This window comes from Hemiscyllium ocellatum, chromosome 19, assembly GCF_020745735.1.
Source record: "Hemiscyllium ocellatum isolate sHemOce1 chromosome 19, sHemOce1.pat.X.cur, whole genome shotgun sequence".
NCBI lineage: Eukaryota > Metazoa > Chordata > Chondrichthyes > Orectolobiformes > Hemiscylliidae > Hemiscyllium > Hemiscyllium ocellatum.
The window spans coordinates 15,164,370-15,190,989 of NC_083419.1; the positions used below are offsets into that span (position 1 = coordinate 15,164,370).

Here is a 26,620-nt window from a genome sequence, read left to right on the forward strand (position 1 = left end):
AATTTGCCCTGCAGTCTACGAAGAAATGACAGTCTCCAGGTATATGCCTGAAACTTGGTGCCAAGTATTTGAAACATCAAATTGATCAATTAGTGGAAGTAGATAGGGAAGGTGAACTTAATTTCAGCATAATTTGAATGAGGTACAAATGCACCTGATGTCAAGATTATTAACCTGAATCCTCTCAGAAAGGGGATGAGATGGAACAAAGAGGATAAGCAAACGGGAGAACTCAGTCTCTGAGTTGGTGAAGCAGACAGGCACACAGGTGGGGACACCTCCACCTGCAAGTTGCCCTCCAAACCACTCACCATCCCATCTCAAAATATGTTGCCATTGCTTCAATGTCGCTGGGTCAAAATCCTTGAATAACCTCTCTAAGGGCATTGTGGGTCGACAGCAAATAGACTGCACCAGTCCCATAAGGCAGCTCACCACCATCTTGCTGAGGACAACTAGGGATGGGCAATAAATGCTGGCCTAGCCAGAAACACCCACATTCTCTTTCACACTCTTGATGTTCTTCTCAGCATCTCTGAGACCAGTATGTCTAGCCCTACACCTAATAGACAACATGTAACATCTCTATTCAGCTGTGCCCCTTGCTCCCACTCCTTGCTCTGTTCCCTACTCCTCCATATTTCACCCCTTCTGCTGACTCTCCATGTTCCATGACCTGCTCCACCCCGTTAACCTCCCTGCCACACCTCCGGCCCCCTCCCTGCTCCATCCCATCCCTTCTTTCTAGACCCCCTTTCCTCTCCTTGCCCCAGCCATTTATCTTCACTGATCCACCCCTTAGCATCCCTGTCCCACCCCCTTACCCTCTATGCTCTACCCCATCCCCCTTCATGCACAACCCCTCTTTACCCTCCCTGCTCCACCCATACCCCTCCCCACTCCAGACCTCACTCTCCCTGCCCCAACCCCTTACCTCCCTGCTCTACAGCATCCCCTCCATGCCCCTTCCTGTTCAGTAGGACAGTGGAGCATCCAACAGCTGTTTTGGAAACTGACGCAAGGTAATGTGGCCAGTGAGGACCTGCACTCAGTAAATGCGGGTTCTGGGCACCCTTTCCCTCTCAATGTTGGAGTCATGGCACCACTTGAAAAACACATCCTGGAATATCTTTCTTGCTCTGAGGCATCTCTTAAAGCCCTGTGAAATGATCAAATAAGCCACTCTGTTGTGAAAACAGTCATCAGTGGGCCATGAAGAAGGAGGAATACCTTGACCAGCATTAGAACAGCATCTAACAAACAAATACTCAATTGAACCCAAAACATTGGCTCTGCTTTCACTCCACAGATGCTGCCTGACCTGCTGAGTTTTTCTAGCAACTAGTGTTTTTGTTTCTGTTTTCCAGCATCTGCAGTTCTTTGGTTTTTTTTTTGGCTTGATGTGTTGAATCTGCTGTGCAGCCCATGCCCCAGAAATGTCTTTCTTTATTAGAAGCTTTTATCTTTATATATCAATAACAAATAGGTGGAGGTTCACAAATTTATTGAATAAAATAAAGCACAGTTGAAGAAAGGTGAAGATATATTTTAATGATTAATGTGAGAAAAATAAAAGTTGTGTACAGAGTTAAAACTACAGGGTCAGTTCATTACATTTGGAAGTGATACATTTTTCAGGTCAATTGTTTGGAACACCCTTTTTTGTGGATTTATACAATTCAATAATTCCACATCTATCCCATCCTGGCGGAGATCTTGTGAAGTCCACTTCCAGCTGTGTTTTTCCACAGACATTTCCACTTTGATCAGGGTTACCATTGTGCGATCAGCTGAAGCAAGTGTCTTATTATAATGGTGTAACATACCAACGTCAGATAACTGTCCGCTCATTCCCCAAAGGTGGAGTACTCTGAGCCTAAAAGATGCCCTCACGTTATAGCCTGGTTGACAGTTGGATAGATTTCCTTGCAAACAAATAGCACTGGTATTTGAGAGACCCAAGAAACTCAAACCCAGTGGCATACCTGGCTGTGTAAGCAATGGTTGCATACTAAGGACACTACTGCAGACTCAAGACTGTCAGCTAAAGCCAAAAATACAACAGATAAATTAAAGCCAGCCATGGCTGCTGCTGCTAAATTAAGCATGCTCTATTTCCTGCACAAAAACTCAAATTTGCATACAAAGAAAAATGGGTAAAAGATCATGCATGATTTACAATGTATGATGCAAGCTGTGGTTAAAATATTTCATTGCCCCTATGAAAAACTAACCTAAAAGTTGCAAGACTGCCAGCTTTTTAAGCCAAGTAAATTTAAGCAATTTATTGAAAGAAAGCCACTCACTTGGTTATTACAATAATGTTTACTGTTTATCTTTATTTCATAATAACTTCTGTACAAGCTTTAAATTGCTAAATCCCATCAAACTCCTGTTCTCCCACATTCTACAGATCCTATGTGTTTTTCTTCAAACCTACTCTATAATACAGTAATTATAGATAGCGCAGATACTATTTGAGTCAGTACAAGTTGATAATCTTTTAGAGGACTTACGAAAATAATATTTTGGTGAGGACTTATTTGAAAAATCTTCTGAACTACATAATTTGAATGGCAAGTTTGCACAGAACATAGTTGGTTATAAAAGAGCTGTATCTTTTAAAAGTTCCTTTGTAATATTTGTATCGCTATTATAAAGAACAGAGCAAAAGAGGATTCTCATAATACAGGAAAGTAAGTTGATTTAATTTTAGCATTGCAATCACTGAATTTTTCTTTTTTGTAACTTCTAATCACAAGCTTTATTTGATGATTGCTGAATATGTGTACGACAGATGGTTGATTCAAATGTATCCCTGAAAAGATCCCAAAATACCTTCCATTTTGAAAGAATACCTTCTTTCCACATTATGCTTTACTCTTAACCTCCACTTACTGTTACGTTCCTTTCTTTTCAATAATTCTGTTGGTTTTCTTTAACTGTTTGGAAATCTAGTAGAAAAGTTATGGTTATGTGAAGATATAAGATCGAAAAGTGTTAGTATGCATGACATGATGTGTTAACAAGTGAACAAATCTAACTGGGAAACCTTGCGGAATTCGGGATTGGGGGTGAGGCAGGAGGACAAGACAGACAGCTACATGGAGTTAAAGTCTGCCCTCAGGTCTTCCCAATTAAGTGGATGTAGATCAAAAATCAAATGTAATTTCCGAGGCCAGGGGCAGACATCGGATCAGATCATAGGGCATACTGGCTCGAGAGATGTTGTTACCATCCAGACGCAGGTGCCTGATGCTGGAGAAATCCGATGGTCCAGTAACACGACAGAAGCTCTGCAAGGTAAATTCTGCAAAATGAAGATTCAGAGATTTAGAGACACTCACTGTACTAGAGTGACCCAAGGAATATTGATTCTTGTAATATAAAGCTAAGTGCAACATTTTAGCAATATATAGAGCATCTCGGATTTAGAGTTTAATGTCTTTGAGCATTCTAATGTTTGGAAAATAATGCATAATTTAGCACAAAGTCTAAATATGACACCATTTCCTATCATAGTGGAGATTAGTTTATTGGCATAAGTTATTACATTTAGATGAAAATGTCTATAAACACAAGGTATATAAACGTATTAAGAGTTTCAGATAATGGTAGCAGTACTGTCAAGAATCTGTGTCCAAATAATTTTCTACAAGACCAGCTTGCATTTACATAGTGCCTTGTCCCAAGATAGTTCATGGGTATTGAACAAAATTTGACATTAAATCACGTCAGAAGCTAATGTGACAGATAATCAAAACATCTTGGTGAAGGAGATAGGATTTTAAGCAGCACATTAGAAAGGAGGGGAGATGCTGAAGGTTCGGAAGGAAATTCAAGTTTAGGCACTTGGTAACTGAAGTCATGACTCCCAGTGATTGAACAATTAATTGGGAGCTCACAAGAGGCGAGAATTAGAGGACACAGAGATCTAAGAGGGTGATTAGATTACAGAGATAGGACTGAAGACTTGGGAGGTTTCCCTTAATTGAGAGGTGCATGAGACAAACGAAGCATACTCACTTCGGTCCGTTTCTGTAGCTTCTATTTTCCAGAACAGGTTAAAGCAGAGGCTTTGTAGCTTAAGGGGTATACTCCACATGCTGCGTGACATATTGGTAAGATTTGCAAGTTGGTAATCAACCTGTTTGGCTGTGTTCTGAATGCACCTTCCTTGTTATTCAAATCCTGGGGTGGGATTTGAACCTAAAGCTACTCGTTGAAAGTTAGCTATATCACCCTCTGTACCATAAGGCTATCTTAGAGGACCATAGCTGTATAGATTCTCTTAAGATTACATTGCTTGTCATGTATGAGGGCTTAATCTAGGACAGTGACGAGCTTCCCAATGAACTGCGTATTAACTATAAGCAGTTAACTAAGAAGTCTAAGATGGCCTGGTGGTTCAGCGGTCAGCAATGCTGCCTCACAGTGCCAGGGATACATGTTAAATTCCAACCTTGGGTGACTGTGTGGAGTTTGTACATTCTCTCTATGTCTGTGTATGTTTCCTCTGAGTGCTCCAGTTTCCTCCCATGGTCCAAATATATGTAGGCTTAGAGATTTGGCTATGCTGAATTGCCCATAATGTCCAAGGGTATGCAGACTAGGTGGATTAGTCAAGGAAATTACAGGGATAGGGTAGAGGGAATGGGTCTCTTTAAAAGGTCAGTGTAGACTCAATGGGCCAAAAGGCCTGCTTCCACTCTGTAGGGATTCTATAATGAGAGGATTTCTTGGCTGGTATTAATAACAGCCAGGAAAATACTGCAGTGTGAACTAATCTAACTGATGTCTTAATGTGTTCATGGATTTAACAATCAAATGGTGCAATGTGTCCAGTCTAGGGCATGACAAAAGTGGTCTCACTGCTACTTTTCAAATCATCCACCTGAAATTATTAGTTAGTGTGAGGTAATGGAAAACTATTCAGAATGTCTAAAGATGGAAAGTGGGGATTCACACTAATCGTTTATACACTGGAATAAAAAAAGTCAATTTCTAAATTTGCTGACAAACTAGGAACTAAATTGTGGCGGATGGCAACAATTTGGAACAATAAATGAACAAAATTAAAATGTTAAATTGACATGTGATTGCATTTAAAACTAGATCAATGTGAGGTATAACATTTGAAAAAGAAAAGTAAATACTTAGAAAAGAAAATTCTCACTGGGATAGATACTCAAAGGGATTTGGGGAACAGACATACAGACCACTAGAAATGGCAACAGTTAGCATGGCCATTATGAAAAGAAATGGCCAAATCTCTTGACACTCTCAAAAGTTTCTTACTTGTAAATCACCTTGCTGGTAAAAAATATGGCAGCATCTAAATTGGCACAATAACATGCTTCTCTCCATGGAAAGAGAAATCTGACCTAACAAATGGCTTTAGCATTACAAACAGTTTTGATAGATTTGATCTGAGAGAATGTGGAAGATTTCGCCAGCCGTGCAACGTCCCCAAAGATGCAACAAGAAGGAGACTCTACTTCTGCTCTCCGTTTCCTACACAATTCCAAACGGATTGAAAGTGCCAAGATGTGCACAGGAGACATGTGTAACCACATGGCAGAGGAAGTAAAACTGCTGTCAGCTGAACATGGTGTCTCAACAAGTGGGCTATAGAAGAGGCTCTTGATCAGACAGGGAGACTCTGCTTCATGGACGCAACTTGCCTGACCAATTCCCTTCACCTAAGACCTGAGAGCACAAAGGGTATTTTTCAAAATTAAATTTCACTTATAAATATTTCACATTGCACTGGTTTCACTTTAATCAAGTGCACATTTCCTGTATTTGATTAGACAAAGTCAGTCACAGATCTAAATAGATGGACTACTTTCATGGTTAATTAGATTCAAGTTTGAGATCAACAGATTTTGAATCAGTAAAGGATTGAACCATTATGGGGATAATGGAGGAAAGTGGATTTGATGAGTATCAGATCAGTCGTGATTTAATTAAATGGTAGAATAAACTCAATGGGTTGAATGGCCTATTTCTGCTCCTACATGTTATTGTCTTCCAGTCTTATGACTGGCATGCATGATGTTTACAGGGATGTTAGAGACATTTCTTTCTTTGGAAGGGCAATAATGTGTTTTTATGTTCACTCTTTATCGAATATTTGAGTTATTGTCCAATGCTGTACTCACTTTTCTGTGTGAAATGGTAGAACTTGTAGGCTCAGCTGACTCTCCCTTCTATGCATTTGAAGGACGTTCTCACAGAGCATCCTCAGAGGGAATCATTGTGATGTTGTAAAACTTAAGGCAGTATAAGGACTCTGTCAGCCAACACCTTGAGGTGGACTTACATCTGAACAGCACTGACAGCACCCTTCAGGTTCCCCACCTTCTTACACTGACTACCTGTTTCAACAACATCAGGCTCTACCCTTTTCCACTCTCCATGCCTCTACAACCACTTCACCACTGACCCATCCTTACTGACCCAAAGCTACTGATCCAAGCTGTCATTCTCCTGCTCCCCTTGCTCGCGTCAGAGAGTTAAGGACAGAAAACCACTGACGTTGCACAGTAACTACATAGCACAAAACTAGTTGGTGCAAGTCACCTCTAAATAAACATGAACTGGGTACCACAAAAGTTTCACGTGCCACTGTTTCTTCATTGGAATTACAAAAAGGTTTTATGTAATAAATATCCATTGCATACAATGGTATTGCAAGCCAGAACTTGACAAGGGCCAATATAAGGCTCAGTATGTTGCGGCTGACCAAACCTCTGCATCTCAACCTGCTGCCAGGAAATGGAGAGATTGCATTCTGCTTAAAAAGGTCACCTCGCACATCATGTTTCCTGTGGACCCAATAACATTTTCTGCTTGTGGCGAGTAACAAATAGATCAGAGGCCATTTTTACAGGATAGAATCCCTATAGTGCAGAAAGAAGCCATTTGGCCCATTGAGTGTGCACCAACCCTCTGAAGACCATCCCACCCAGACCAACGATCCTCTGTCTCCCCTCCCCCCAAACATGGGCTATTAACCATGGCTAACCTACACATCCCTGGATACTACAAGGCATCCTTATTTTAGCATGGCACATCTACCCTGCACATTTTGACTGTAGGAGGAAACCAAGCACCCAGCAGAAAGGAAGAGAACATGTAAACTTCATATAGACAACCACCCAAGGGTGGGATTGAACCTGAGTCCTTGGTACGGTGAGACAGCAGTGCTAACGACCATACCAGCAATCATCCCACCACCTCTCACACAATCTCTAGGAAATATAATAGGGAAATCAGAAAAAGCTTCTTTCCCCAGAGTGAGAACATGAAGCCTACTATCATAGGGAGTGCGTGAAGTGAATAGTATAAATGCATGTAAGAGGAAGTTCAAAAAGTGTTTTGAGGGAGAAGAGAATATAGGGGACGTACATGAAGTATAATAAAAGGAAGCTAACGTGGATTATGAACACTAGCAGGGACTGTTTGGGTCGAATGGCCTCTTTATGTATTGAAAGTAATGAATAGTGGCAGGAAATTAATTAATAAGAATTGTTGTGGATTAGGAGCAAATACCTTAGGTTCATCGTGTGTTTCCCTCTTCAGTGTTTTGCTGAACTGAACATGTTTCAGTTCACTGTTTTATATTATGTTACTTGTTTCCAGTAGACAACCTGAATATCGAAAACGGTTGTCTTGTGCTAATTTAACATGGTAATCCCAACCAAACAGATGTGGTAGCGATGACCAATTTTCCTTCCATTTACCCTGAAGCTACCAGTACTGTATCATACAAAATGCAAATTATCTTCAGCTATTTAGAAATTAAATTTTTCCATAACTTGCCATATCATTGAAATATTGCAGGGATCAGATTTGGTCTGAATTCAGAAGATGTTTTGTTTATAGTGATATCAAAATAGATGTTAGTACAAATATCTATAAGAATTATCTTTTAAGAGTACAAGTAACCTTAGGAAGAGAAAAAAATCTCCAATATTCATGGTTCAATTCAGCTGAATTGGAATTCATTTCTATGTTACAGTTTTGTTTTGATATTTTTTCAAATTTTTTCTATGAACGGTGCACACTTTGACTTAATAGTTTAGTCCTAAATTCCTCATTTTATTTTGTGTCTTTTAACATCTGAACTTGATGCTATCAAGAGTGAAACACAGTCAGACTTACTCTCAATTTTATTTGCCTGTAGGTACAGATTTTCGAGTCTTTCATTAACAAGCGGGATGCTCTTCAAATCATTGTATGCAAGGTCCAACTCAATGAGTGAAGTGATGTTGAAGATTTTATCAGGGATACCGTCATCTGTAATTTCATTATGTGACATACGTAGATACTGTAGGTCTTTTATCTTGTTAAAATAGTCCCTTGGAATGCTTTTGATCTTGTTGTTTGTCACATAAAACATCTCTATGCCTTCTGGAGGATCATCAGGGAGTTTTGCTAATTGATTGCCACTTAAATCAAGGTATGCCAAAGACTTCAATCCACTCAAAGATCCAACATCTTTCAATTTGTTGTCATTGAGTTGAAGAGTTGTCAAGTTTTCCAGTCCTCTTAAGGTGTTTCCAACCTTTGAGATCCTGTTCGATGAAAGCCTCAGTTCCTTTAATGACTTTGGTAGGCCACGGACAACATCTGTCAGATTGTTCCTGTTTAGGTACAACCTCTTCAGGCTTTTTAGCTTTGAGAATGCATTCTTTCCTACGTTGTCACTAGTAATCTGATTGTCATCCAAGACCAGCCATTGGAGACCAGTGGCATTTTCAAATGCGTTATTTGGAATGCCAGTGAGCTGGTTGCTGTGGAGGTAAAGGTACTTTATTTCTGCTGGTACCAAAGGGATGGTTTTAAGTCTGCGGTGATTGCAATACATGGCAGTGGGGAAATTTAGTGGACAGTCACACTCAACAGAGCAAACTGGATAAGTTGGGGCCTGTAAATTTATTAGGTTGTAGTAACCAAAGTATTCATTGTAGTCATCCTGACAAAATATGCTGCTAACCAGCAAAGCAAATACAGGAAGTTGAATGGCCTTCATCTCAGGAATGTATGGTGAAGCTGTGTGTAGAGAAAAGGCATGGAATTATTACTTGTATCTCAAAGCAATAACATATATATATGTTTAGTGAACATCCTGCATTACTATTGAGCAATGAACTTCAGGGTTTTTCAATGCAATTTTGTTTGGCTTCTAATCAGGAGGTCAAATGTTATCCCTGAAAGATTGACCAGTTGGATTGATGAAGTCCATTACAAAATTAGAACTGGTTTTTACTTTGGCTTCAGGATCCTGATGTCAGGGCATGAGGTGTCCCAGCCCCCACATGGCCCGAGTTACAGTTGAATACCGTATTGCATACATTTGCTTTTACCCCATCTTCAAGCTATGCATTCCAGATCCGAACTACTCCCTGTGTAGAAAAAAAGCTTTGCTCACATCACCTTTGCTTCTTTTGCTAATCTGACTTTAAGTCTGTGTTATTTTCTTCATGAACTTTTCATGAGTGGGAACAGTTTCTCTCCATCCCCCCTTCCAGATCCCTCATCCCTCTCACTTTCTCTCTCTCTTTCTCTCTCTCGGTGCAATACTCTTCGGATAGTTGGTGTGGACTTATTGGGCCAAAGGGCCTGTTTCCACACTGTAGGGATTCTATGATTCTAACTTTCTCTCTCTTCATAGTTACGCAGGACTTGCTGGTCCAGCGCACACCAATTTTATTTCAGAGTTCCAGCGTCTGCAGTATTTTCCCTTTATTGTTAAGGACCTATCCATTAACTAGCCGGATAAACCCACAGTGGTCTGCTGATCAGTGAGGCAGATCAGGCAAGCCTAAGGCTTGTTGTAAGTATTTAATATCAGTCAAGAGGAAGTGGCTATTGTGTACAAAGGTAGTATCCCCACCTCTGAGCCAGAAGGCTCAGGTGCAAGTCCCAACTGCTCCATAGGTGTACAACCACACCTCTGATCAGAAATATAAGAACACTGATCACGGAGACCTTGGCGATATTATAGCTGAGCTCAACCATTCTGAACACTGTCAATGCAGTGATATCTGTATGGCTGCTGAATATTAGCAGGATTGAGCTGAACAGGAAAACATCCATTGGAACATGATTGTCTGTATCACTAGAATAATAACTAGAAAAATCTAATTTGAGTGGTCAAAACATATTTGACTCTGAGCCACATAAAGGAGATATTAAGTCACATGATTCAAACCTTGCGCAAAAAGGTGCGCTTTTAGGTGCATTTAAGAGAAACAGTGAGTCAGAGAGGCTCTGGAATTCTGAGCTTACAGCCTGAGCAGCTAAAGGTATAGCTGCCAAAGGTAGAAGTTCAGGTGGTTGGAATTGGAAAAGCATGGATAGCTCACAGATTTGCAGGGCTGGAAGATATTAAAGATTGGGAGGGACGAAAAGATTTGGAAAACAAAAAGCAATAAAAATTATCGAATTGAGGAGCTACTTGTAATCAGCAGCCAATGCCTGTGAGCAAGTGGTGATGGGTAAATGGGACTTCAGCTGAGTTAGGGCATGGTCAACAAAGTTTTGGATATCATAAGGTTGAATGAGTATAGAATTGGGGGGTGCCAGCAAGAATGATGATCTATCTAAACAGCAACATATTAATTGGTTTTGTGTTACAAGTAGCAGATTCATTTCATGTGTAGACATTCTTTTATGGGCACAGCTCATAAATATACAATGTCACCCAGAATTTTTGCCACTCCCCAACTATTGCTGGATATTAACTCTGTTGGGAACTTGTTGATCCCTATTTGTATTGTTTTCTCTCGATGCCTGGTTGGAGGTCGAGAAAGCATGCAATGTTGTTGTGAATGGAACAACTCTGGTTTCTAGTGAAGTGTGACTTAGAATAATAACTAATACGTTTCCTGGTATTTTTTGAGAGGGAAACAAACAAGAACATTGCTATTCTAAGTGGGGCTATAATAGTTGGCTCCTCAATTTAGCTACATGTAGATTGACAATGGCTTCCATTTGACAGGAAGGACATGTTAATTGCTACAGTTACTTTCGTTCTGTCAACAAGACACTATTTCTCTATGCTGTGCAAATAAAGTATTTTCTCAACATTCAAGTGTTCCCAGAGTTCTGGAGATGTTCCACAATAAAACATGAACGTTATATAATGTAGTGATTACTAAAAAGAGACATGTTACTGAAGATTTTCATCGTTCATGCATCAGGAAATGTGCAAAAATGTACTTTTAAAAGATCACAGCATGCTTTCTCCTGAAGACTAAAATGTTTGTGATTGTTTGAAATTTGGCATTCTTGCATTTGTCCTGATGAGGGCAAGGTAAAGAATTTCAGTAAGATGTTTCTCTTTTCAGAATTTTTTGCATAACTCAGCAGATATTTTTCTACTTTGGTGTAAAGCCTGCTGGGGTAGGGAAAAATTATATTTTTGAGGTTATGAAAGGTATCTATGTTATTCCAACAATGCACTAGCTGTTTCTTTGCGGGTGATTTATCTGACAGTTATTTAATGTTTGTTTCAGTGTCTTCCACTGTCTTCTTTCTTATCCATGTCATAATTGCTTTGTGTTTTCCATCATGCACACCTGGCCCATGCTTATGACGATATCGTCATCATGATTGACAGTTTTAGAAATCCAAAAGCAAAGGCAAGAAGAAATTTTCCCTGGATTTCCTATTGCATTTGAGTGCTGACGTGCTTTCTGGCATGGGGGGGGCACTACAAGCCTTGGCAGATTTCTATCCAGAAGGAAGGGGAAAGGCATAATTTCTTTCTGGTTCCAGACAGGGAACGTGGGCAGTAGTTACACCTGCCTTCTTGTGGTTTGATGTAATATAAGATATTTTGCATAAAGTGCAGGCAGTGATTCCATTTGCTATTAAATGGGGCTGGGGAAACTAATCTGCAAATGTGGCAGCATCTAAATTAATACTGGTCATGCCAACTGTGCCCCTGTAGAGCAAAAGGATATACTGGTAGGTTTCTTTTGAAGAACTTGGTACCAAAAGGAAAATCCCATGCCTGGAATATTCAGAAAATGCTTAACTTCTGACCTTTCAAAAAAGGAACTGATACATCTTTTACCAGACCATTCCCTTACCCATCTAAGCAGGGTTAGATGGGGGCAATTAGCAGATGGGTTCATCTGTTGCCATCAAAGGGCACACGGAGACTAGGGGGGTGGATTATTAAATGAGATTCATTAAATTTTTTTAGGCAAAAGAAGTGGGCGGATCTGGAGAAATGGCAAGTAACTGGTGATGAGGTACAGTTCAGCCATGATCTCATTGAATGGTCAAGCCACTGAATGATGTCCTACTGTTCCTATGCTCCTATCATCCTGAGATGGTACCACTCTGATAATCCCCTGACCCTGACAGCTCCAGCAGATCCTCAAGATCCCCTCTAGCATAGTTGTAGTGACAAAATGGGAAAATGCGTTGGAGAGACCATGATGATTGATAGGATATGAAGCTGTCAATCACAATGGTTTCAGCAATTACTTTGCAAAATCATTTTCTCTTTTCACCAAAAAGAAGGTGGATATTGAATAGGTGTGGGCTGGGGAACAAGAGGATGGGATCAGTTAGGAATGCCCCTTAGCCCAAGGGCATGAGTATTGATAGGATGGGTGGAATGGCCTGTTACCATAAACAGTTAATCTGCACACAAGTCCAGATCCAATTAACAGGAGGAACCACAGAAAGAGGAGTCCACAGAAAGAGCTGACAAAAAAACATTTGGAAGAAACTCTGAGGCAATCTAGTGTCAAGGAAAACAAGCTTTAGCATTTCAGCCTCTGTCTATATATTTCCCTACATGGACACTCAAAGGAAATACCTTTGTATAAAAATTCACCCTTTCAGTCAGTGGAGATTTTAATTAACTTGGTGTGTTGTCATTCTGTCTAAGCCAATGATGATAAATGCCGTATGAGAACATCAATTTACAGCAACCTAAAGTACAACAAGATAATTAGTGGTAATGGAAACACTCTTCTGTTTTACTCATTGGGAGCAAGCAATGGATGTAATTAGTGGAACAGCATTTGAAAGAGGTGACCTCACACAGACTGGTCTGCAGCAGCAATATTCCACTCATCACAGCAAAAAGTTTCATTTAAAACCTTCTATGTCCTTATTTTGCTTAATTAGCACTCAGTAACTTTGAAATCAATCATTGGCATATATTTCTGTTTAAGGAACTATTACATTTATTATCATAAACTTACTCCTGGATTGTGTAAGAAACCCCTTCACTCCCTCTGAGCCTGTACAGTAGTTCTGAATAGAAGGAGAAAAAAATCAGTTTCAGGGAGCACTAAATAACTGATGCAATCTCTAATGTCCCAGCATTTTAAAATGAGCTTCCTCTGAGAACACCGTTGGTAATTTGACCAGAACATAATGGTCAAAGGTTGAAATCTCAGAAGGATGATTCTGCCACAACATCCTGTGCCTCCACCTTTGTCACAATTAGCAATGGGGCACTTCAGTTTCAGCCTTAACGCAGGTCACAGTATACACTAGGTGACCTGTAAAATTCAATAAACAGAGATCACAACAACCCAACCAGCGAGCTCTTCAGAGTCGAACAACTAACTCTATGAACCAGTAACACTGCCACCTGCATTGACAGCTTCTGACTGCTTCTGTTTCCTATCAGATGAAGAATGTTGAATACTGTCTTTGATTTTCTTTTTCAAACATGAATCTGGCTTGCTCCGAATGAACAACTGAGCTTATCTAAGACAGATATCCTCTTGTCTGGAATGTGCAGACAAGAGGTCTACATACTTGTAGCACTGTGTTTGGCCCCTGCACTAAAATCACAAAATATTGCTTTGACATTATTTCCACAATAAACCCCATGTATCTTTCAACAATTAGCGTTCCTTTCCTTGCAGTGTTGCCTATCTCGTTGTAGACAATAAAGAGTAGTAATTTGTTAAGGAGCACTTTCTATATAAATTCACAAGGTTCTCTATGTACCTTGGTCACAGAACACAAATCAGCCGTATTACATTTTGTTAATTATGTTTTTCATTCCTACATTATCAGAAGCAGTCCTCCAATCTTGATTTAACACATTCAATGTTATCCACTAACCTACAAAAATGTATAGATTCATGCAGTACACTCTTAATTGTGATCCTACTTGCAACGTAAATATTGCTAAATCATCATTCAAGGGTTAAAAAAGCAATGATCCAGGCTTGTTTTCTGCACAAGAAACATTTCTGAAAGTAGCTTTAGAAAAAAGAGCAAGTTATCTCAACATGTTTTCACACTGCAAACATTGTTAAGCTAAACTGAAATCCACTCGCCTACCTTTGCTTGAAGTCTTTTGTTTCTTAATTCCAAAGAATGAGTAACAGAGAAAATGAGGGCAAGAATCAAATATTAAGTGCTGTATACTAGTCTCTGGAGAAAGAGGAGGCTGCCAGACTTCTGTGGCACAGCGCTGACAACAACAGTGGGAGAGGTGGACACCCCTCAACTATAAAGCTGCTATGTCATCACTCTGGATCTGAGCTCTGCTAGTGTTAAGTAACACTGAAAATAGAGCCCATTAACCAAATGAGGCATGATGGTTACAGTTACAGTACAGATAAGACATTGGGAAAAGAAGGTTTTTTTTTCACTATAATTTGCATGTTGTGCTATCAATCTCCACAAACTGCCCATTTTGATTCAATTATGTTTTTGGTAAGCGTACAACAAAAATGAACAGGGTATGCCAATAACTTCAGAACGACTTCAAAGTACGTAAGTCTTTGGAGAATGTTACTTAACGCTTAACTAAGGGAATACTTTCCATGTGTTCTTATTTCCTGAGAGAAACTGTTGCAAAAGAACAGCATCGTAAATAGCATTAACCATCGCCCAGCCCTCAGTAAAGCACTGTACAAGGGTTTATGTTAAGTTACACGATCCTTGAACCCGTAACAAAATGTGGCCAGGAGCCAAGTTACGTTCAGTTGTTGAGAAAGAAAGGATTTGGTTCGAAGCTCGAAAGGAGAGGAGAAATAGATTAGAAATAGTAGAATGCAATACTAATTTACGTTACAATTTCTGTGGGACAGTAAAAGAGAAAACTGAGTCCTCTCTGCATTTACAAGATCCTTAGAATTCTGGACCAGCTTATTTCAATTATACATCAGCTGTCAAACAGTCTGTAACAAATCAAGCCTTGGGTGAGGTCTGTTTCTTATTTTGTGGATAGAACTGAAGTGTGCAGGCTCGCCCTGCAAGACTTTACACCACAGGGACAAAAAACACTTGTAATTAGGACTAAAATACAGAATGAAATTATGTTGAAGTCACAGATTAGAATCATAAGGCAGATTTTAATGGCAAGCAGCATGTTTGGTGGCAGGAGGGAATGCATTGAATCAATGGGTGGAGTCCCCAACCACCATTCCTCTTCCATATCTGCCACAGGAGGACCTAAGGATGAGCTCTCATCTTCCTGCCATTTGAGGCCTTTACAAGGGCAATTTTGCCTTTATTGTTGGGGTTCTATGGGGCAGTGGAGGTAGGGGGAGGGTGTGTGGGAATCTTGTTCAATGGCTCTCACTGTCTGATTGAGGAATCCAACATCAGGAAAAGGGGATTTGCTGACAGCCAGCCCTCAACTGAATTGAATTGAATTGAATTTATTGTCACGTGTACCGAGGCACAGTGAAAAGCTTTGTTTTGCTAGCAATACAGGCGGATCACAGAGTTAAGTAGCATAGATAAGTAAATAATAGGTAAAAAAAACAGCAGCAAAAACCAAAACACAGGTACAGGCGAATGCTTAGAGTTTGTGAGTCCATTCAGTATTCTAACAACAGTAGGGTAGAAACTGTTTCAAAACCGGCTGGTGCATGTGTTCAGGCTTCTGTACCTTCTCCCCGATGGTAAGGGTTGTAGAAAAACATTGCCAGGGTGTTTGGATCTTTGCGAATGCTGGCGGCCTTTCCTTGACGGCAGGCCTGGTAGATGGATTCTATAGATGGGAGATTGGCTTTGGAATTGTCCAGGCCAAGTTCACCACTTTCAGTAACCATCTCTGATCTTGAATGGTACAGTTGCCAGGTAGTGATACATCCAGACAGAATGCTCTCAATGGCGCACCTATAAAAGTTGGCAAGGGTATTCACCGTCATGCCAAATTTTCTCAGCTTCCTCAGCAAGAAGAGACGTTGTTATGCCTTTGTAACCAGTGTGTCTACATGAAGAGTCCAAGAAAGCTTGTTGCTGATGACTACTCCCAGGAGCTTAATACTCTCCACTCATTCCACCTCTGTGCTGTCAATGTGTAGGGCGGCATAAGTAACATCCCACTGAAAGTTAATAATGAGTTCCTTGGTTTTGCCGGCATTGAGAGCAAGGTTCTTCTCATTTTTCCAGGTCTTCCACCTCATGTCTGTAGTCTGTTTCTTCACTATCTGAGATTTGGCCAACTATGGTGGTGTCATCAATGAACCTGTAAATGGCATTAGTCTGGTATTTGACGATATAGTCATGAGTATACAGTGAGTACAGTAGGCTATGCATGCACCCCTGGGGGGCTTCAGTGTTGAGTGTTAGTGAGGATGAAATATTGTCCCCAATCTTCACTGAGTCAGGAAACTGTGGGTCAGGAAACTGAGGATCCAGTTGCAGAGAGTGGTGTTTAGTCTGAGATTACTAAGTTTAGTAATCAGTCTCAAGGGGATAATAGTGTTGAAGGCTGAACTATAGTCAGTAAGTAGGATTCTTACATAGCTATTCTTGGTGTCAAGGTGTTCTGGGGAGGAGTGAAGGACAAGTAATATGGCGTCTGACATGGATCTGTTGGTCTGATAGGCAAACTGGAGTGGGTCAAGAGTAGTGGGGAGGCTGGATTTGATTAATGCCACGATCAGCCTTTCAAAGAACTTCATGACCACCGAAGTTAGGGCCACTGGCGGTAGTCACTGATACATGCTGCATGAGCCTTCTTAGGCACAGGGATGATGTTAGCCTTCTTGAAACAGGCAGGACAGTGGCTGCTGCAGAGACAGGTTGAAGATGTCTGAGAAGACTTCTGTCAGTTGATCTGCGTATGCTCTGAGTGTACGGCCTGGTACTCCGTCTGGTCCCAGCACTTTCCTTGGATTCACACGAAGGAAAACTGATCTGATCTCTGATGCAGTGACTATTCGGATAGGTTTGTCAAAACTTGGAATAGGTGTTACCTCTCTGCTGAAATTCTGTTCAAAGCGAGCATAGAAGGCATTGAGATGATCCAGGAGGGATGTGTCATTGTCTGCTATCTTGTACTATCTCTTTTTAGAACCTGTGATATCATTCAGTCCTTGTCATAATCGCTGGGTGTCTGTCCCCGTCTCTAGTTTGGATCGGTATTGGTCCTTGGCTGTCTTAATATCTTCTTAATGCCAATTCTCTGCCTTTCCTGTCATCCACCCTCCACCTCCACCCTTTGCCCCAATACCCCCCTCCTCCAATCCTACCCTTCCCTTACACACATGTAGCCTGGTGTCCCTCAGTGATCCCAGACCTCAGGTTGGCATAAGCCTCTGACTGGTTAGTAGATCCCTGCAGGTAACAGGGAGGCAGAGGCTGTGATAGATAGGAGTTACAGGGAAGTAGTTACTCCGAGGCAAGAAGAAAGCAGGGTGACTGTTTGAAAGGGGAACAAACAGTCAGTGGAGGGATCCCCTGTGGTCATTTCCCTGAAAAACATGTATACTATTTTGAATACTGTTGAGGGGGACAACTTACCGGGGCAAGAAGTGGGGACCAGGTCTCTGGCACAAAGCCTGTCCTTGTTGCACAGAAGGGAAGGAGGGAAAGAAGGAGAGTGTTAGTCATTGGAGACTCAATAGTTAGAGGGTCAGATAGAAGGTTTGTTGGGAACGAATGAGACTCGCAGTTGGTGTGTTGCCTTCCAGGTGCCAGGGTCCGTAATGTCTCGGATTGTATCTTTGGGGTCCTGAAAGGAGAGGGTGACCAGCCTCAAGTCGTTGTCCATGTAGGTACCAACGACAGAGGTAGAAAGAGGGATAGGGATGTAAGGCAGGATTTCAGGGAGTGAGGGTGGAAGCTGAGAACTAGAACAAACAGAGTTGTTATCTCTGGTTTGTTACCCGTGCCACGTGATAGCGAGGCAAGGAATAGGGAGAGATATCAGCTGAACATGTGGCTGCAAGGATGGTGCAGGAGGGACAGTTTCAGATTTTTGGATAATTGGGGCTCATTCTGGGGAAGGTGGGACTTGTACAAACAGGACGGTCTTCACTTGAACCAGATGGGTACTAATATCCTGGGTAGGAAATTTGCTGGTGCTATTCGGGTGGGTTTAAACTAGCTCAGCAGGGGGATGGGAACCGGAGGTGTTGTTGCAGTGCACAGGAAGATGAGAGTAGGAAGGACAGTAGGAAGAGAGGATTAGCAAAATTATTCTGAATGGGAGTGAAAGGAACAGGGTGGTCATTATGGGGGACTTTAACTTCCCTAACATTGACTGGAAATACTATAATTCTAGTACGTCGGATGGATCAGTTTTTGTCCAATATGTGCAGGAGTGTTTCCTGACACAGTATGTCAAACGACCAACAAGAGGGGAGGCCTCCCTGGATCTGGTGCTTGGTAATGAACCAGGCCAGTTGTTTGATTTAGTTGTAGGTAAGCACTTTGGAGAGAATGACCATAATTCAGTCAAGTTTAGTTTTGCTATGGAAAGGGATAGGTACATGCCACAGGTCAAGAGGTATCGATGGGGCAAGGGCAATTATAATGCAATTAGGGAAGAATTAGGATGCATAGAATAGGGTAGCAAAGATGAGCTAAGAAGGATTTAAAGAGAGAGTTAAGAAGAGCAAAGAGAGGACACAAGCAGTCTTTAGCAAATAGAATAAAGGGGAACCCTAAAGCTTTCTATACGTACGTGAGGAATAAAAGGATGATTAGGGTAGGAATAGGGCCAGTCAAAGACAGAAGTGGGAAGTTGAGTGTGGACCCTGTAGAGATCGGAGAGGTGCTAAATGAACATTTCTCATTGGTGTTCATTCAGGAAAAGGAGAACATTGTAGAGGAGAAGAATGAGGTATGAGATATTAGACTAGAAAGGATCGAGGTTAGTTACGCACAGGCGTTATCATTTCTAAAAGGAGTGAAAGTAGACAAGTCCCCTTGGCCGGATGGGATTTATCTGAGGATTCTCTGGGAAGCTAGCGAGGAGATAGCAGAGCCTTTGACTTTGATATTTGAGTCGTCATTGTCTACAGGTTTAGTACCTGAGGACTGGAGGATTGCAAATGTTGTGCCCTTGTTCAAGAAGGACAGCGGAGATGACCCAGGTAATTATAGACCAGTGAGCCTTACGTCTGTTGTAGGAAAGGTTTTGGAAAGGATTATAAGAGATAAGAATTATAATCATCTAGTAAGCAACAATTTGATTTCAGATAGTCAACATGGTTTCATCAAGGGCAGGTCGTGTCTCACAAACCTCATTGAGTTTTTTGAGAAGGTGACCAAGCATGTAGATGAGGGTAGGGCAGTTGACGCGGTGTACATGGACTTCAGTAAAGCCTTTGATAAGGATCTACATGGTAGACTGATGGAGAAAATGCAGAGGCATTGAATCATGGGTGATTTAACAGTTTGGATTAGAAACTGGCTTTCTGAAAGAAGGCAGCGAGTGGTGGTTGATGGAAAATATTCAGTCTGGAGTCCAGTTACTAGTGGTGTGCTACAAGGATCTGTTTAGGGACCACTGCTGTTTGTCATTTTTATATTTGACTTAGACACAGGCACAGGTGGATGGATTAGCAAATTTGCAGATGACACTAAAGTCGTTGGAGTAGTGGACTGTTTGGAAGAATGTTACAGGTTGCAGAGGGACTTCGATAAACTGCAGAATTGGGCTGAGAGGTGACAAATGGAGTTCAATGCAGCTAAATGTGAGGTGATGCACTTTGGGAAGAATAACAGGAAGGCAGAGTACTGGGTCAATGGAAAGATTCTTGGTAGTGTAGATGTGCAGAGGGATCTTGGAGTCCATGTGCATAGATCCCTGAAAGTTACCACCCAGGTGGATAGTGCTGTTAAGAATGCATACAGTGTGTTAGGTTTCATTGGTAGAAGGATTGAGTTCCAGAACCGCAATATCATGCTACAACTATACAAAACACTAGTGTGGCCACACTTGGAATATTGTGTACAGTTCTGGTCGCCCCATTACAGGAAGGATGTGGAAGCATTGGAAAAGATGCAGAGGAGATTTACCATGATATTGCCTGGTCTGAAGGGAAGGTCTTATGAGAAAAGGCTGAGACTTGGGTCTTTTCTCATTGGAAAGAAGAAGGCTAAGAGGGGAATTGCTAGAGACATACAAGATGATCAGAGGATTAGATAGGGTAGACAGAGAAAGCCCTTTTCCTAGGATGATGACGTCAGCTTGTACGAGGGGGCATAGCTACAAATTGAGGGGTGATAGATTTAAGACAGATGTCAGAGGCAGGTTCTTTACGCAGAGAGTGGTAAGGGCGTGGAATGCCCTACCTGCTAATGTAGTCAACTCAGCCACATTAGGGAGATTTAAACAATCCTTAGATAAGCACATGGATGATTTTGGGATAGTGTAGGGGGACAAGCTGAGAATAGTTCACAGGTCGGTGCAACACCGAGGGCCGAAGGGCCTGTTCAGCGCTGTATTGTTCAATGTTCTATGTTCTAAGAGTCTGTTTCCATGTTTTTCATTTCCCTGACTCTACATTACAAAATAAGTGATTCAAGGTCTCTCATTTCAGGCAAGAATCAGATTGGTGCTGAAGAAAATTCAAGGGTCAACCTTCTCCAAAGGATAGGACATCATGGAGAACTCTCCTGACATAGGAATATTTCAGGAATCATTTTCTGTTTCTCAACAGTGAAATATACATTTTCTGCCTCTTCATTTTTATTACTTTTTTATTCATTCATGTGTTGTGTGCTAGTAGTTACTGCCTGTCCCTTGTTGCCCTTGAGCCGGTGGTGGTGAGCTGCCTTCTTGAACAGCTGCAGTTTGTTTGGTCTAGTTACACCAACAATGCTGTTAGGGAGGGCATTTCAAGACTTTAACCTGGCACACCTGAAGGAACAGTGATATTGCTAAGCAAGGGGCAAATGGAGTTTAATGTGCAAAAGTGTGAGGTAGTTCACTTAGGAAGAAGTAACAGGAATGCAGAGTTCTGGGCTAATGGTAAAATTCTTGGCAGTGTAGATGAACAGAGAGATCTCAGTATTCTGGTGCATAAATCCCTGCAAGTTGCCAGGTTGATAGAGTTGTTAAGAAGGCATGTAGTGTGTTGGCATTTATTGATGGGGGATTGAGTTTCAGAGCCATGAGGACATGCTTCAACTGTACAAGACACTGGTAAGGAGGCACCTGGAGTATTGCATGCAGTTCTGGTCACTGCATTATAGGAAGGATGTGGAAGCTTTGGAAAGGGTTCAGAGGAGATTTACTGGGATGTTGCCTGGTATGGAAGGAAGGCCTTATGATGAAAGGCTAAGGGAACTGATGCTGTTTTTGTTGGAGAGATGAAGGTTGAGAAGTGACTTAATCGAGATGTATAACATAACCAGAGGGTTAGATAGGGTGGACAGTGAGAGCCTTTTTCCTTGGATGGTGAAGGCTAACACGAGGGGACATAGTTTTAAATTGAGGGGTGATAGATTTAGGACAGATATTAAGAATAGTTTCTTCACTCAGAGAGTAGTAGGGGCATGGAACTACTTGCCTGCACCAGTAGTAGACTCGCCAATTTTAAGGGCATTTAAATGGGTATTGGACATACAAATGGATAATAATGGAACAGTGTAGGTTAGATGGGCATCAGATTATTTTCACAGGTCAGCACAACATCAAGGGCCGAAGGGCCTGTATTGTGCTGTAATGTTCTATGTTTTAAGTGCTGCTCCATGGCACAGTTGCTTGATTTCTGTACCTGTTGCATATCTTCAAGGCAAGGTAATGGCAGGCAGAAGGAGCATTGAGGGATCCCAACACCCTGTGTACAGCCTAAGGCTGGAGAGAATGTGGATGTGTGCTAATAGAACCTTTAATAAAGCACATTTAAAGTAACAAAATATTCCAATCTATTTCATAGGAGCATTGTCAAATTGAGCTCTACTAGGACAGGCAATGAAAACCTCAATCAAAGGATTCTGTGTCAAGAAGCATTTTATGGAAGGAGAAAGAGAGAGAGAGAGAGAGAGAGAGACAGAAAGAAAGAAAGAAAGACAGACCAATTCAGAAACTCAGCGCAGTCAAGAAACAGTGGCCCAGTAGAGTAGGTCTTTTACCCTTTCCCCTTGTCTCAATCGTAATCAGAAAACTTTCATTTCATGTCAACCAGAGTCAGAGTGCGATCAGTCCTTTCCATTGTGTTCGTTTGGAAAAAGAATACATTTATTTTTTCGGCTTGTTTTAACTGAACAAAGAATAGGCCGTGACTGCCACTTACCTTGGTTTGGTCAAACTGTTTGGGGTCTTCCAAACCAAACGCCTCTTGAGTTCAGGATTGATTCTTCCGAATGGCTTTCGGTTTTCAAGGTCATTTACCAGTTCTGTACCTCTCCTGTCCCATAAGAACTTCCATTTGCTGGAGAAAGAGATAAGATGAGTTTTTGGTTGTCTGAAGTGACGCCATAGTAGTATCATTGCTGGACTAGTGATCCAGAGAACCCAGTAATGATCTGAGAAACCAGGTTCAAGTCCCAATATGTCAGATAGTGGAATTTGAATTTATTAAATGAAATATAGAATTAAAATTGTAACAATCACCATTGAACAATTGTTCAAAGTTTGGGAGAAGATTTGTAGCTTGGGTGCTCATTGTTGTGGTTCTGTTCGCCGAGCTGGGAATTTGTGTTGCAGATGTTTTGTCCCCTGTCTAGGTGACATCCTCAGTGCTTCTGTGATCTTTCCTCCATCATTTATCGTGGTTTGTCTCTGTCACTTCCGGTTGTCAGTTCCAGCTGTCCGTTGCAGTGGTCGGTATATTGGGCCCAGGTCGATGTGCTTATTGATTGAATCTGTGGATGAATGCCATGCCTCTAGGAATTCCCTGGCTGTTCTCTGTTTGGCTTGTCCTATAATAGTAGTGTTGTCCCAGTCGAATTCATGTTGCTTGTCATCTATCAGCTACCCTTAGTAGCCATACACGTTGATGACAAGCAACATGAATTCGACTGGGACAACACTACTATTATAGGACAAGCCAAACAGAGAACAGCCAGGGAATTCCTAGAGGCATGGCATTCATCCACAGATTCAATCAATAAGCACATCGACCTGGACCCAATATACCGACCACTGCAACGGACAGCTGGAGCTCATAACCGGAAGCGGCAGAGACAAACTACTATAAATGCCGGAGGAAACATCACAGAATGCTTCACAGGAGGCTCCCAAGCACTGAGGATGTCACCTAGACAGGGGATGAAATGTCTGCAACACAAATTCCCAGCTTGGCGAACAGAACCACAGCATTGAACAATTGTTGTGAAAACCCACCCTATTCACTAATGCCCTTTAAGAGAAGGAACTTGCTGTCCTTACCTGAACAATGGTCACTCTGTTTGTTTTCTCAGTGCATGGATGTCTGAGGCCTGTGTGTAGAATCCACTTCTGAAACCAACTGTCAATATATTGGCATGAATGTCAATTACGGTGTGTGGAACCTTGGAGCAGCCACATTGTTTAAAGCTGCTTACTCCCTAAAAGCCTGTTCACCATCTATAAAGCACAAGTCAGAAATGTGATGGAATACCCTCCAATTGCCTGGATGAGTGCACCTTCAACAACACTCAAGAAGCTTGACACCATTCAGGACAAAGCAGCTTGCTGGCTTCGCATGACATCCACAAATATCCACTTCTTCCAAAATTGATGTTCAGTACCAGCAGTGCATACTTTCTACAATATGCACTGCAGAAATTCACCAAAGCACCTTATAAAACCACAATCACTTCCATCTCGAAGGACAAAGACAGCAGATCATAGAAACACTACCACCTGCAAGTTCTCCTCTAAGCCACTCACCTCCCTGACTTGGAAATATATTGCTTTCCTTCAGTGTCACTGATTCCAAAATCTGAAACTACATCCCTAAAGTCATTATGGGTATTTCTACACCAAATGGACTGCAATGGTTCAAGAAGGCAGCTCAACATCACCTTCTCATGACAATTAAGGATGGGCAATGAATGCTAGCCCAGGCAATATCATCCATGTATTGTGCTTGAATAGAATATTTAGTAAATTTGGAGGTTTCCAATTAGATGTTCAAAAAATAATTGAAGGTACAATAATATTCTAATTGATTTTTTTCCATTATGACAGAGGGGAAGGACCAGGAGAATTTTGTGGCATTGAGAACATTTCCACTCACTGAAGATCTATGTTCCCTGAAAATAATTACTTTAACAAGTGCCAACTTTGTCTAAATGTCGGCTTTGTCTAAATGCTGTCACCATTATAATTTCCACCATCAACCTGAACATATACCTTGAAGACCAGGGAACGACTTCAAGCTCAGGTCTATAAGTGACCACTCATTCACCACCTAATGCCAAAATACCTTGGCATCACTCTTAACCAGACATTAACTTGTTGGCAACATCTCCCAAAAAACTGGAGCCCAGGTCAAGACAATAGTGACTCTCACACGAAAACTGAGATGCTACTTGAGCTCCAATCTAAGAATCTGACTTAATTTTTAAAAACAGCTGGGACCAGGAAAGCTGTCAATTAAGGTGTTGGTTTGTTGTAAAAACATGATTGAATCACTTGTCCTTTAAGAAAGTAAACCTGCCATCATGAGCAGGTCAGGACTATTTTGTAGCCAGCAAGTTTTAAGGGATAGCTTAGAAGAATGAGAAGAGGATTTCATTGAAATATATGAAGTTCAGAGAGGGCTGGACAGACTAGATGGCAAGATAAGGCTTTTCCCCTGGTTGCAGAGAATCTAGAACAAGAGTTCACTGTCTCAGGATAAGGGATACACCACCATAGACTAATATCTTCAACTGGGGGTGGTAAACCTGTGGAATTCTCCACCAACAACGGTTGTGGAAGTCAAGACACTGAATATATATTTGATACACAAATACACAGGTTTTAAGAAACCAATGACATTAAGGATGTAGGGAGATAATAGCAGTATGGTACTGAGATAGAGGATCAGCCATGATTACAATGAATGGTGGAGCAAGCTTAATGGGCTGAATAGCCTACTCCTGCATTTGTCTATATTTTCATGACCTTCCATTACGAACAACCCCTTCATAATTTTCACAAAAACGACCCCTCCATAGTTGGATTAAGAATCATTGAAATTTAGTCAGAGAAGGAAAACTTTGAGACCATGGTGTTTATGTTGGCAGAAACCTTTTAGGATCAGTATTGGTTGCAGGTTCACTAACTACTTCAGAAACATGAAAGGGCCATCCTTTTGGGGAGGAAGCAATTAGAGAAATAACCACAGGTGACTGGAAGAACATTCTTTTTCCACAGAGAATTTTGATAATAATTTGTGATGTGTGGCTTGAAAGGGCTCGCTCAGTTGGCTGGATGACTGGTTTGTGATGCAGCGTTATGCCAATACCTGTGGTTTCAGTTCCCACACTGCTTGATGTCACTATGCAGGTCTCACCTTCTAGAGCTTGCCACTTGCCTGAGGTGTGATGACCCTCAAGTTAACCTCACTGCCAGTTGTTTCTCCCTAATGAGAGAGCAGCCCTATAGTCTGGTGAGATTATGGTGACTTGATCCTTTCCAGCACTACTGGCTGAAGCACGTTCTTTGGATCTGAACTGCTTCAAAGTTGATGATTTCCATAGCCAACCATTTTTTACCAGAAGTACCATTTCTCTTACTTTCCAATTAAGCTGTAATGTTGCATACAACATTCCCAGCATTGACATTTCTGTGCATTAACCTAATATCGGCACAGACATTTGGCTTGTAAAAGTAATCTGGCTTCTCTTCATATTTGAGGAACATCCATGTATATTTCTGAAATCTTACAATTTCAACTAGGATTGAAAAACAAATCAGAGATAAGGACACAGCGCTGTTGATCATGCAAGTCATGCTTTCTTCCAATTCAGCTCTCCTCTTGGAGTACAGAATGTAACTGTCCACCAAAGCTAATGGCAAGAAAAGAGTAGCTAGTCTTAAAAACTAGTCCAGCAACATCAGTGGAGAGAAATTTTTATTTCAGCATTCTCTGTGTTGGTATCAGATTTCCAGCATCTGTAATATTTTGCATTTGCTAAAGATTACTCCCCAACCCTTCTTCTTAGGCAGTCCCCTAAGACTGGGGACATTTTTCTGTCTCTCTGATCAACCTGTTCAGAGATGTTATTACATACTTCTGAAGCAGATGGCACTTGAGCCAAGGCCTTCTGGCTCACAGGTAGGGACAGTACCACTGCAGCACAAGGTCCCAACCTCACGGTATTTATATGCTTTTTAAAAATTAATTAAGTTATTTACTAATTTCATTAATTTTTTTCTTTCATGGGATGTGTGCATTGTATGCTGGCCAGCATTTATTGCCCATCCAGGAGAAGCCCTTGAAAAGATGGTGGT

The 26,620-nt window shown here is 41.3% G+C and overlaps 1 protein-coding gene across 2 annotated transcripts; it reads right to left on the bottom strand.

Moving 5' to 3' along the window:
- Positions 1-1,531: 1,531 nt before the first annotated feature.
- Positions 1,532-14,561, bottom strand: LOC132824870 (lumican-like). 2 transcript variants are annotated; one of them, XM_060839681.1, is made up of 4 exons: positions 14,338-14,561; positions 13,239-13,290; positions 8,170-9,060; positions 1,532-3,310 (listed from the first exon to the last, which is right to left on the bottom strand). In XM_060839681.1, exons 3-4 carry the CDS (start codon positions 9,038-9,040, stop codon positions 3,153-3,155), a joined length of 1,029 nt encoding a protein of 342 aa, XP_060695664.1. In that variant the 5' UTR covers positions 9,041-9,060; positions 13,239-13,290; positions 14,338-14,561; the 3' UTR covers positions 1,532-3,152. The 2 variants fall into 2 exon arrangements, with proteins under 2 accessions (XP_060695664.1, XP_060695663.1); XM_060839680.1 differs by lacking the exon at positions 13,239-13,290 and having other exon boundaries at positions 14,338-14,560.
- Positions 14,562-26,620: the final 12,059 nt, after the last annotated feature.